General features: G+C 61.8%; 1 protein-coding gene across 1 annotated transcript; it reads right to left on the minus strand.

Moving 5' to 3' along the window:
* Positions 1 to 3,374: 3,374 nt before the first annotated feature.
* On the minus strand, positions 3,375 to 10,381 carry LHX5 (LIM homeobox 5). The gene is given in 6 exon segments (XM_030025844.1): positions 3,375 to 3,742; positions 4,946 to 5,111; positions 6,544 to 6,690; positions 6,692 to 6,822; positions 8,046 to 8,269; positions 10,025 to 10,381. Coding segments are annotated over 6 exon segments (1,209 nt in total). The 5' UTR covers positions 10,198 to 10,381.
* Between the last annotated feature and the right edge of the window lie 1,339 nt (positions 10,382 to 11,720).

Below are 11,720 nucleotides of genomic sequence, written 5' to 3' on the forward strand. Positions count from 1 at the left end.
AGCATTGATGTTTGCCCAACAGCTTTTGAAAAGAAGTTTATTCCCAGGACTGATGCTGCTCTGCGGGGGCCTGGGGGGAGCCGGCAGTTGTGGGGGTGTTTTCGGGAGGATTATTGCCGGTGGTGACACGGGCACGACCGTGGGGTTTGGGGTGACTCCCCTGAGCACCCCGACAGGGAGCTTTGTCCTTTCCTTGCCTTGCCGAGGGACCCCTTGCCCTTTGGATGTCCCCAGCAGGGACGTGGGGGTGCAGGTTACCTGGGGGACACCCCACCGGGGGTGGTGTGTGTGTGGGGGGGGGGTCACCCATGGTCACCCTGCAGCTGGAGGGCAGGCGTGAACCCTGGGTGTGCTGGTGCCTTCCTGGGACTGCTGGGGGGACGGGGACCCTCGTCTCGGTTGCGGTGCTGTACCCTGACCCTGGTTGCGATGGGGACCCCGGCAGCTCCCCGCGAGACCAGCTCCGTGGCCCGCATCCAGCCTTTTGCGCAAAAAACGCGTTTTCCCCAGCCATCGGGTCCCTTCTGCCCGTGCCAAGCCGCAGGTGGGTGTTTGCCGGGACGGGTGAGCCCTGGGGAGGGGGGGGGGCAGCAGCCCCCGGCCGGTGACTTGGGGGAAGGTTTGGTTTATCTCCTGCACCCAGCTCTGAGCTGCGGGGTCCAACCGATAAACCTCCTCCGTGCCAGCGGGTCCCTGCTCGGGTGGGTGCTCCCGCTGAGCCCCGTCCTGCACAGAGCCCCCCCCCCCGCCAGCCCCCGCATGGGAGGTGGGTGGCAGCTTGGAGCACACCAGCATCATCCAAAATCCCTCCTGCAGCCCGTCCCTGCCCTGGATCCCAGAGATGGGGTGCCCCAGCAGCCTGCAAACAGCCCTCAGGTGTATGCCTTGGGAATAATAATAATAATAATAACAATAATAATAGCAGCAGCCAGTGTTTACCCAGTGAACGACCTTGTGCTCCATTTTATAATCCTCAAAATGATGCTGGGAGGGAATTATTTAACAATACGTTGCCCCGTCCTTATAAAAAGCGCTCGTTACCTGATAACGCTGACAGCCTGGCAGGGGTGGAGCAGAAGGGAGTGGCCGGCTGCAATCCTGCCTCAGTTTCCCCACCTGTTAAAAGGGGAGAAGGTGCTTTGCTTGGCAGGTGATGAGAGTCCAGTGTCTTTGTGATGGCCGCAGCTCCTGGCTGAGGGATCCCTTAGGGCTCGGCCTGGCTCGTTTGCCACCTTGTTATTAATGCTGGTAATGGTATAGGAAGGATAAATTCCACCACTTGGCTGAACAGAGAAAATATGCAGAGAAGTGGCTGGCTTTTCATAAATCATTGGTGCTCCATGCTACAACCAAGCCAGGACTTAAAATTCAGGTCAGGAGAGAGGGACTCTCGTAAGCCAGTGAGGGAAGGTAATTTATTCTGTTTATATCTTTTTACTGCAAGACAAGGTTGGGGGGGGGGGGGGGGAAGTCTGCCATGATTTTGCATTTTAAATATTAGTTCAGAGCTGCAGCCTGCCTTGGACTTTATTTCTTTTTGTGTCTTGGAAAACAAGAGAGGGAAAGCAAGGGACGGGTGGGGGGGAATGGGGTGTTGGGGGAGGATACCCCCCTCCTGCCTGCCCTGGGTGCCCCCCTAGGGCAAAAGCTGCTGAAGGCGTTCATGGACACCCCCCCCCCCCCTTGGTGTTGTCCCCTCCTGGTGTGTCGTGTCCCCCCCCAGCAGCCCTGCTGACCCCCCAGCACTCTTTCCAGCTCCCCCATGGGGATGCTCTGCCAGCAGGGCTGTGGGTGCCCTGGTGGTGGGGGGGGGGTGTCTTGGGGGGGTACACACAATACCTCTCCCCCCCCCCCAGGGAGAAAGAAATGATGCACCAGGCTGTCTGCTGTGGGGGAAGGTGCTGAGCCGGGTAACGTGCCCCCCCCCCGCCCAGTGCCAGAGAGCTGGGATGATGGGGGGACTGGGGGGGGGGGACTGGGGTACCGGGTGGGTGATGCAGCCCTGGAGAGAGTAGCATCACCTTGTACGGGGACCACGGCACCCGTCCCACCCTGGGGACCGACTGCTCCCCCAGACCCCACGCAGGGTTGGGGGACGGTGGGGGAAACAGGGCAGCCCAGCCAGCATCTCTCATGGTCTTGTCTTAAAAAAAAAATAAAATAAAATGAAAGGGACCAGGTGACCGAACAGTAGGTAACTAAAAGGTTTTTTATTCACATTGAACAACAAGAGCCATTCACACTAACAGCCTCCGCAAGAGGCAGCGGGGACAGGAAACCCACGACGCTTTCAGAAAACAACTTTTTTTCTTTCCTTTTCCATTCTCCTTCCTTTTTTTTTTTTTCCCTTCTATCCTCTTGCCCCCCTCCCCGGCGCCACCCCCTCCCCGCCTTCAAAATAGAAAAATTCGGAGCCTCCGATGACTAAAGTACAATAAATAATCAGTAAACACAAAAACATACTTTATTTGTTTCTCCTTTATACAAAATAAAGAAACTAGAAGCAAAAACTATAATACATCCTTAAATTGGCGGAGCCTCCGGGAAATGTTGGGGTGGGACTCGGCGTCGAGGCTCGGGTTTAATTTCTGCTGTTGTGGTGGTTGGGTTGGTTTTGTTCTGGGTTTTTTGTTTGTTTGTTTATTGGGGTTTTTGTTGTATTTTTCCTGTTTCTGCCTCTTTCTGGTGTCTTTTCTGCCGCGTGGGAGCCCAATCTCAGCCAGTCACTGGGGCAGCCCTGGGCCCGGTCCTCCCCCCCCTGCACCCCCCCCCCACTACCCATCACCAAAACCCGGGTCCAAACCCACCTTCTCCTTGGGGATAAAATGGGAACAACAAAAACAAGGCCAGGGGAGGGTGTTTATTCCTGCTATTCCCCATTTCCCCCCCACCCCCTTCCACGACGTGGTAGGGGATAATTAAAAAGGATGCTAATTAGCGGGGGGGGGGAACCCTGGCCTAACACCCCCTCCCCAGATGCCGCCAGGGCGGTGGGACCTGTGTCCAGGCGAGTTCAGCTTTGGTCCGAGAGGCGGTGGTCCCGACGCCGGCGGGGGGGTTCTTCGGGGCTGGGCACCATTCATTGCCCCCCCCACCCACCCAGTGTTGGGGGGGGGGAAGGTGCCGGGAGGGGGAGGTAGCGGGGTGGCCCCAAAATCCCAGGGAAGGAGGGTGTGTGTGTGGGGGGGCGTTCTGCAGTGATGGGGAGGGTCGGGGGGATGCAGGGATGCGTTTTGGCATCGGAGGAGGGGGGGGTCTTTATCCGGCGACGTGACGCGCCCCGGTCCGGGGCTGGGGAGGGGGACACGCGTGGGCTGGGGGAACGCGGGGGTGTTTTCTCCCCCTCCACGCGCGCACGCGTGCCCACGCCAAGCCTACCACACCGCCGCCTCGCTGAGCTCCGGGTTGGGGTGCGAGAGAGCCCCGCTATAGCCGCTATTGCTGGACATGGAGAAGGGTGGGCTGGGCCCCCCGCTGAAGACCTCCCCCGGAATGGGGTGCAGCGAACCGGTCATCCCCGGCTCGGGGCTGGGGGTGTCGGGATGCGAGATCATATCCGTGTACCTTTGGTTTTCTGAGGAGTGGTGTCCGCTTATTGGGGGCTCCAAGGGTCCCAGGGGTGTGGAGCCGGGTCCTGAGTTCTGAAGGTAGCTGGAGTCGGCCGGGGACTGGGCTTGGGAGGGCGGCCCGTGGGGGAAAAAGTCATAATTGCCTCCCGGTCCGTAGTAGTCACCTTGGTAATCTGCGGGAGGTGGGAGAAAAGGATGGAGCCGGTCCCCCGGGGGCCAAAAAACTTCCAAAATCCCACCGTGCCCCGTACCCAGCCCTGTGCTCCCCTCTGGACCAGCGTTGGCCGCCCCCTCCGAAATACTCTGCTGGCTCCTGGGGTGCGGGGCCCAAAGCGCCGGCTGCAAGTTTGAGCCCGACCCGAGAGAGAAATAAGCCCGTCCTAAGGGCTGCAGCGCTCATCACCCTCTCCCTGCCTGGTCTGGAGGGAGGGAAGGGATATAGGAGGGCAAGGAGCCAGGGGCTGGGGCGTCTGGGGGGGAGGATGGGCTCAATTTAATGCTTATTTAATGGGGGGGGGGAGAATATATGTCTATAAAGGGAAAGGGGGAAAAGTATATATAAAAGGAACTGGAAAAAAAATATATGTAAAGGGAATGGGAAAAAAAATATATGTACAGGGAATGGGGAAAAAAATATATGTAAAGGCAGTGGGGAAAAATATATATAAAGGGAATGGGGAAAAATATGTATAAAGGGAATGGGGAAAAAATAGATATATTGGGGGAAAAAAATGTATATAAAATGGGGGAAAAAATATATCATGGGGAAATTATATATATGTTTAGCAGCCTGGAAGGGTTCTAGAAACTAACTGCAGGGCAGCAAGGGGTGCCTGGAAAGCCCCTCGTCAGAGGGGAGGCTTTGAAAACGAAGCTTATGGGGGGGTCTGCAAGGAACGGGGGGAGAGGGGAGGTGGGGGGGGCCAGCCCGGCGGCAGTGACCTTCCATATGCTGCGGAGCCGGGAGGTAATTGGAACAAATGTGGCCTGAAAGGGGCACAAAAGCCCCGCAGCTGGGGCTTTGTTTGCGGGAGAGGGGCTGCCGCCCCACCACCATGCCCGGGGGGGGGGGGGGGGGATCGTGCGTGGCCGTGTCTTCGTGGCCGTGTGTGTGCATGGGGTGGTGCGGGGGTGCGAGCACGCGTGTCTGCGTGGGGATGCCCACCGGTGTGCGAATTGCACGGCGGCGGCGTGCGTGGGGCGGGCAGGGATGCTGCGGTGGGGCGGCTCCGGGGGTCGGGGGAAAAAAAAAAAAAACAAACCACAAAAATAAAACCCAGGGAGAAGCGGGACAGGGAAGGAACAAAGAGGAAGAAGGAGGGAAGGAGTTGGTGGGGGGGGTGGATGGGGTAGGGCCCCCACGGCCGGTCCCTCACCTCCGTAGTACGTGTAGGGCGTGGAGCCGAGCATCTCGGACTCGTCGAGGCGGCCGCCGAGGGGCCGCATCCTGCGTGGGCTGCGGAAGAAGGCGTGCCGGCGGGCACCCAGCGCGCTCAGCTGCTTCATCCGACGCTCCTTGGACCGGCGGTTCTGGAACCAGACCTGTGGCGGGGCCGGCGTCAGCATCCACCGGGGATGGGGTACCCTCTAGGGTCAGGGGGACACCCCCCCCCCCCCCCCCAAATTTGGCCGGGGGATGGCTGGGGAAAGGGATGGAAATCTTGGGCCCGCCTGGGAGGGATGGGTTTTCCTGCCTCTGGGTGGTTTTTAATGACCCCCCCCCTGCTGCCAATAGCCCCACAAGGTGCACGGGGCAGGGGGGACACACACGAAATAACAAGGCTTGTGAAAATCCTGGCTCCCTGGCTGCGTCCCCCTGTGCGCATCCTCAGCCTGTCTGTCCTTACGGCAGCCAGAGGGTATGGGAAGAAGAATTTTTCCTTATGAGGGGGGAAAGAAGAGAGGAAAAGAGGGAAGGAAAAAGGGGAGAGGAACTCCGGATCGTGGCAGAAGTAGGCGGAAAGCGGGGAGCAGGGAGACGAGCACCTGCTGCAGCGGGTGGGGAGTCGGAAGAAAAGCCGGCCGGAGAGGATGGAGATAAAAGGGAAGGGGAAAACGCGGCCGCTTCTCTACGAGGCATCACCTCGTCCAAACCGCACGGCCTCGGCCCTTGTACGCCTTTCCCCCAGCCTGGTGGGGTGTCTGGATTATTGCCCCGCTCCCCCCTCTCTGTCCCCCCCCCGGAACGCGGCAGCTCGGGGGAACGAGCACATCACACTCCTCCGGGGACTTCTCCTGCTCCCCTCCACCGGGAGCCGGGACTCGCAGCTCCGCTACCGGCAAAGCCGGAAAGTCCTCCCCTATTAATGCCTTTATTAAAGCCCATTAATTCCTACATTTCCACAGGGATTTTCTTCACGGGGGCGGCGCGGTAAGAAAGTGCCGGGCTGCCTGCAGAGCGCAATGGCTTCTCCTTGCTTTCACAAGGCCGGAGCATCCATCTCCCCGGCACGCCGCGGGATCCTGCTCGGCCCCGGGGGAAGCCGAGCCGGTGAGGCAACGGGGGAACCCAGCCAGCTCACGTTTTGGGGCTGTTTTTCATCTCTTCCCACGGGGCCGGTGCATTAAAGCACAGGGTGGGGGATCCCCGCTAACCCACGGGAGCGTGGGGTGGGTGCAAGGCTGGGCCTGGGGTGACGCTGGCGGGGGACGGATGGGGTTTGCCTGTCCCCGTTTCCCCCACTCGTGGGTCCGGCCTCAGTGTCCCAACGTCTTCCCAGCACCTGGGGGAGACCGTCACGGCCTCGAACTATCTGGGCTCCTACCAGCACCCCTTCTCCTTCCCTCCCCACGCGGGTCCTTTCCCCGTCCCTGCGCGCGAGGAAATCGCCCCGCGAAGCTCTGATGTCACGGGAACCTCGGTCTGCGGCGGGAATGACATCGCTGGCGAGCCTCGTGACATCACGCCGTCGGGCGGGGAGGGCTACGGCGGGGCAGGGGGACGCGCCGGGGCGGTGGGCTGGGGTTGCCCTACCTGGATGACTCTCATGTTGAGGCCGGTCTCCTGGGCCAGCTGCTCTCGGATGTGGCGAGTGGGTTTGGGGGTGGCGGCAAAGGCAGCTTTGAGGGTCTCCAGCTGCTTGGCTTTAATGGTGGTGCGGGGCCCCCTCCGCTTGGTACCCCGAGTTCTGCTCCTCGTTCTCGTTGTTGGTGGTCTCCTTGTCCGAGGAGGTCGAGTTGTCCGTCTCCTTGGTGTCGTCCTGCATGGGGTCCTGGAGATCCGGGGACAAACTCCTGTCTGTACATGAGGACACTGTAAAGGAGACCCAGAGAGGAAAGGGGGGGGGCGCGGATGACTTAGGGGAGAGATCAACCCCCCTCTCCTCTGCCCTCCTCGGCCCGCCCGGCCCGGCCGCTTTCCAGGAGAGGGGTTGGGGGGGGGGGGTGCTGGAGAGCAGCAAGGGGTGCAGATCGCCTCTGCCCCCCCGGTACCCCTAAAGCATCTTCCCCCCAACATCAGGCAGAGCTCCAGGCAAGCGCCGCCCGATCCGGCCCCGCGCACCGTGTCGCGCCGGCCGGAGGGAAGCTGGGGAGGGGGTGATGCCCCAGGCCCACCGCAGCCCCCGGCGCTCCCCCCTCTCCCCCCCTGCACCTTTCACGTGGGGAAGCGGGATGCACCGCTGGGAGAAACGCAACCGGTCCCTGTCAGGGTCTGGGGGGTCTCCAGTCACTGCCTTGAGCTTGGCTCACCCCCCCCCCCCCAACCCCCCCCCCCCAAACTTGGGGACCCTGATGCCAGCACTCCCCCCCCCCCCAAGGCCAAGCTCTACTCGCCTCGCTCACAGCAGCGGCCCCACTGACTGGCGTGGCAGGATCCGGCCCCGGGTGCTGGACGGAGAGAGAGCCCACGGAAGGGGGTGAGCACAGGCGCCTGGCATGTCTGGGACAGCAGGAGTGGGCCTGATCCTGCTGTCCTGACGCAGAGACAGCTTCCAAGGAAGTCAAATGGGAGCTTTGCCTCTGGGTGAAAGGAGGCGAAGGATCAGGCCCGCGGTGCGGGGAGGGGGGGGAGCGGGCACACTGGTGGGAGTGGGGCGGGGGGGTCCTGCTTTCCCACCGCCCCTCATCCCCGCTGCCGTAGGGGCCGTGTGCGGGGCAGGAGCTGGAGGGGGGGGGGGGGGGAAGAAAGCGATGCCGCGGGGCTGCACCTCGGCCACCGCTCATCCCACGCGTGTCCGCGTCCCGCGTGGGGGGGTGTCACAGAGCCTTCCGCCCGGTTTGAAGGCTTTCACCCCCAACTCCCCTCCCTTCCCCCTCCCCCGCCCCGGCGGATTAACGGGGGGGGGGGGGGGGGGTGTCGGGCTGGTTGCGGGGTGCAGCCCCTCACCCCCCAAAACCAAACGTCCTTCCCGGCCCGGCGGGAGGTACCGGCAGCACCACGGCGGCTGCCCGGAGCGATCGGGCGCTGCCCGTTCCTGCCTGTACGAGCGGTAGGGTTGAATCCCCGGGCGATGCGGCGGGCTGAGCCGCTCGTACCTGAGTTGAGGCTGCCTTCCTTCAAACTGGGAGAGTTCAAATAATCCTCTTTGCAAACAAATTTGTTTTCGTCTATGATATAGAGTTCCTCGCCCGTGGAGAGCTGCTTGTTGCAGACCATGCAGGTGAAACAGTTCAGGTGAAAGACTTTATTCCGGGCTTTCCGGACGAGGTCGCTGGGGGAGATGCCTTGGGAGCAGCCGGCGCATTTGGTACCAAACCTCCTGGAAAGGGGGAGAAAAGCGAGAGCTGGAAGCCCCGGCGGCGATGGGCTGCGGTGGGGGGCTCCTTTATACCGATTTCCCCCCCCCCTCCCCTCCTCAAAATCCCCCGGCGGGAGCCCGGTCCTCCAGCATCTCCCGTTGGGAGATTTGGGGAAGCAGGCGATTCGCACTCCCTGCCTCTTTGCGGGGAGGAGGAGGAGGAAAGCCTTCATCCCCGCGCAGCCCCCGCTCGCAGGGGTGGGCTGCGGAAAGAGCTCGGGTTTGGGGTGTCCCCACCCGGGACACACACACACACACACACGAGCATCTTCGACAGGATTTGGCCTCAGAAGGGCCAGAGGGGAGAGCGGCGGGGGGGGGGGTGGATTTCGTTTCAGCCGGTGCCTCCCGGGCTGGGAACGGGGAGCTCGGCTCCGCCCGGTACCGGCCTGAAAATCCCGGCGAGAAAAAGGGGTTAATTACGGCCAGAGAGAGGGAAAAAGGGAGCGGCGGGTGCCCGGGGGGGGGGGGGGGGGGCACAGCGCACCCCGAACAACAACGGGCGGCGGAGGAGGGAGCTCCGCTCCCCGAAGCATCCCGGGGTCCCCAGCCCAGCGCCGGCACCGTCCCGCTCTCCCGAAGGGGGATTTTTTTCCTTGTCGGGAAGAGCGCTTTGGAAATCTCCAATTTTCCTTCCCTTCGCTGGAGGCAGAGCGGTTGTTTGGTTTTTGTGTTTTTTTGTTTTTTTTTTTTTTTTAATTCCCCAGGAGATGCCTTTTTACAAAAAAACCAAAAAAAAATTCCAGAGAATCCGAATCGGCTGGAAGCGATGTCCCCAAGGAAAAAAAAAAAAAAAACCACAAAACAAAAAAACCCCAAAACAACAACAACAAAAAAACATAAAAAAACTCCACAACCCCCAAAACCGCTCAAACCCCCAAACAAACAAACAAAAAAACCACACACACACACACACACACACACAAAAATACCCCCAAAACCCGGGAGCCGGGGGCTGCTGCTGCCGGGTCCCCGGGGAAACCGGGGGCTGCCAGGCCCCGGGGTGCCCACGCAGGGTCCCCCCTTTTTCCCCTCCGGTCACGGCACAACTTCTGCCTCCCTGGCTGCTCCCCGTGACGTTGATGTAGTGAGAGCATTAGGAGTCATAAGTCATCGCCCCCCCCCCCCCCCCCCCGCCTTTTCCCATCCCGGCCCCTAATTTCCTCACCGGCACCTTATCGCAGTCATTAGGGGCGTTTAAGGAGCGGCCGAGAGGGGGGCTCCGGGGGTGGGGGGGAGACAAAGATTTTGGCCACCGTCTTCACCGGGGCCTGTGGTTCCGGGAGGGGGGGGCGAGGAAAGCCAGGCCGGGCCCCGAAGCGGGGGGACACACGGTTGCCCACCGGGGCCTGCCGCGACGGGGCGGGCGGTGGCACCGGCGGAGCGGGACCCGGTGCTGGTGGAGGCAAGGTCATGGGGAGGCTGAGATGGGGGGGGGACCAGCTTCGTCGCCCCTACCTCGGGCTGCAGCAGCGGCTGTAGCGCAGCCGCCGCCCCCCCCCCCCCCCCCCGCCAGCCCTCGGGGGTCCCCCGGCCCGGGGGTGGGCTGCTTCCCCACCGGAGCCGGGGGGCAGGCTCGGTGCGGATCCCCGGCAGGGAGGGATGGGTGGGGAGCCCCCCGAAGCTTCCCCCAAAGCTCCGGGGGAGACCCCGGGGAGGCAGCGGGGGCCGGGCGCGGTGTGAACCTCCGCATCCTCTGGTTCCCGTACGACTCACCTGAAAAAGTCGTTTTTGCAGTAGAGTTTGCCTTCCCTGGAGAAACATTTCTCGGTCAGGTTGCACTTGCACTCGCAGCACTGGACGCATTTGATGTGCCATGCCCTGTCCAAGACGTTCAGTAGGAACCGGTCCAAAATCGGCCTCTCGCAGCCCGCACAATGCACCATCATAACCTCCGCCGGGGGATGGAGACGCGCAAACGAGAAGTCAGCCCCGCGCCGGCACACGGCGGCGGCTCAGAAAGGCAGGAAAAAATAATGATAATAATAATAATAAAATAAAAAAATTTAAAAAAAAAAAAAAAAGAGGGAATAACGAAAAATTCAGGGGAGGGGAGCGGAGCGGCTGTCAAGTTCTTCACCCTCTTCTCTCCGGAGCCTCGGCGGCGGGAGGGAAAAAACGATGCTGCCCTCTTCCCCCCCCCCCCCCCCCAAAAAAAAAAAAAAAAAATCCAAACCACCCCCGCGAAACAATAATAATACTTAAAAAAAAACCCCAATCCCCCCCCCCAGGTCCCTCCGGAGCGTTCCGGGAGCCGTCGGAGCGGCGGCCGCGCTGCTGGCGGGCTCTGCGGCAGCGGGCGCGGCGGGAGGGGTGCATGAACCCCCCCCCTGCAGCCGGCAGCCCCGGTGCCTCGCTGTGCTCCGCCGCCGCCGCACCGCCACTCTCATGCTGTCCCCATCGCCAGCTTTGTCCCCCGCCTTAGTAATTCGCGCATCCTTATTCAGATTTGGTGACGTGGAGGGTCGCGTCGCCCAAAAGGCGGCCAATGGGAGGCCGGTAACCATGGCAACCTCTTAATTTATAGCATATCTAAATTGGCTCCAGCCTTGTGCTTGGCACAGAGGGAAAAAAACAACGCGCCTCTATTGTTGAAGGTGGCTTGTACCTGTGCCGCGAAGTGAGTATGCACCTGGCTGGGGGGTCGGGGGGGGGACACACACACACGCTGCAAACCGCCCCCCCCCCCCCCCCGTTTTCCCACCAAATCTTTTATTTTTCTTTTTTTTTTTCTTTTAAAGGGATGCTCGGGGAGGGTCCCGAGTTGGGCTGGGAGAGCCCATCACCTGGGGTTACTTGATTTTATTTTATTTTTTTTTTTTGCACAAGGGGGGAGAGAGACTTTCGTCTGCAAGAGCAACAAGCGGGAGAAAAAGGCGGGGGGGGGGGGTGGATTTTGGGGGGGGGGCGAGGAGGAGGAGGGGGCCGGGGGCGCGGGGAGGGCCGGCTTCTCCGCGCAGCGTGGCGGGATGAAAAGTTCCCCCTGGCAGCCGGCTGCGCGGAGGTATGCGACCCCCCCCCGGCCCCTGATCCCCCCCCCGGCCCCCCGCCACCCCCGGCCTTTGTCCCACGGGCCTGCCGCCTTCCCGCCCCTTCCCCGCTCCGCGCCCCGCGTAACTCGCTGGCAGCCCCCCCCGGGGGGGGAGTAAGGGGGCAGCCCCCTCGGACACTGTTTTTTCTCTTTAATTCCAGGTGCGGCGGAGCTGGAAATCGTCGGCTGGCCCTGCGGGAGGGGACGGAGTGCAGGATTGGACCCGGCGCTGGGGGGGGTTATGGGGGGGGGGCTGGGGGTGTTATTCTGCCTGGGGACGGGGGGGGGTCGTTGCCCCAGCCAGGCGCTCCCAGCCGGAGCGGTGGGGTCGGTGTGGGGGGCGGCCCCGCCGCCTCTTCCCTCCGTTTTCCCGGGATTTGG

Source organism: Aquila chrysaetos, chromosome 9 (genome assembly GCF_900496995.4).
Source record: "Aquila chrysaetos chrysaetos chromosome 9, bAquChr1.4, whole genome shotgun sequence".
Taxonomy (NCBI): Eukaryota; Metazoa; Chordata; class Aves; order Accipitriformes; family Accipitridae; genus Aquila; species Aquila chrysaetos.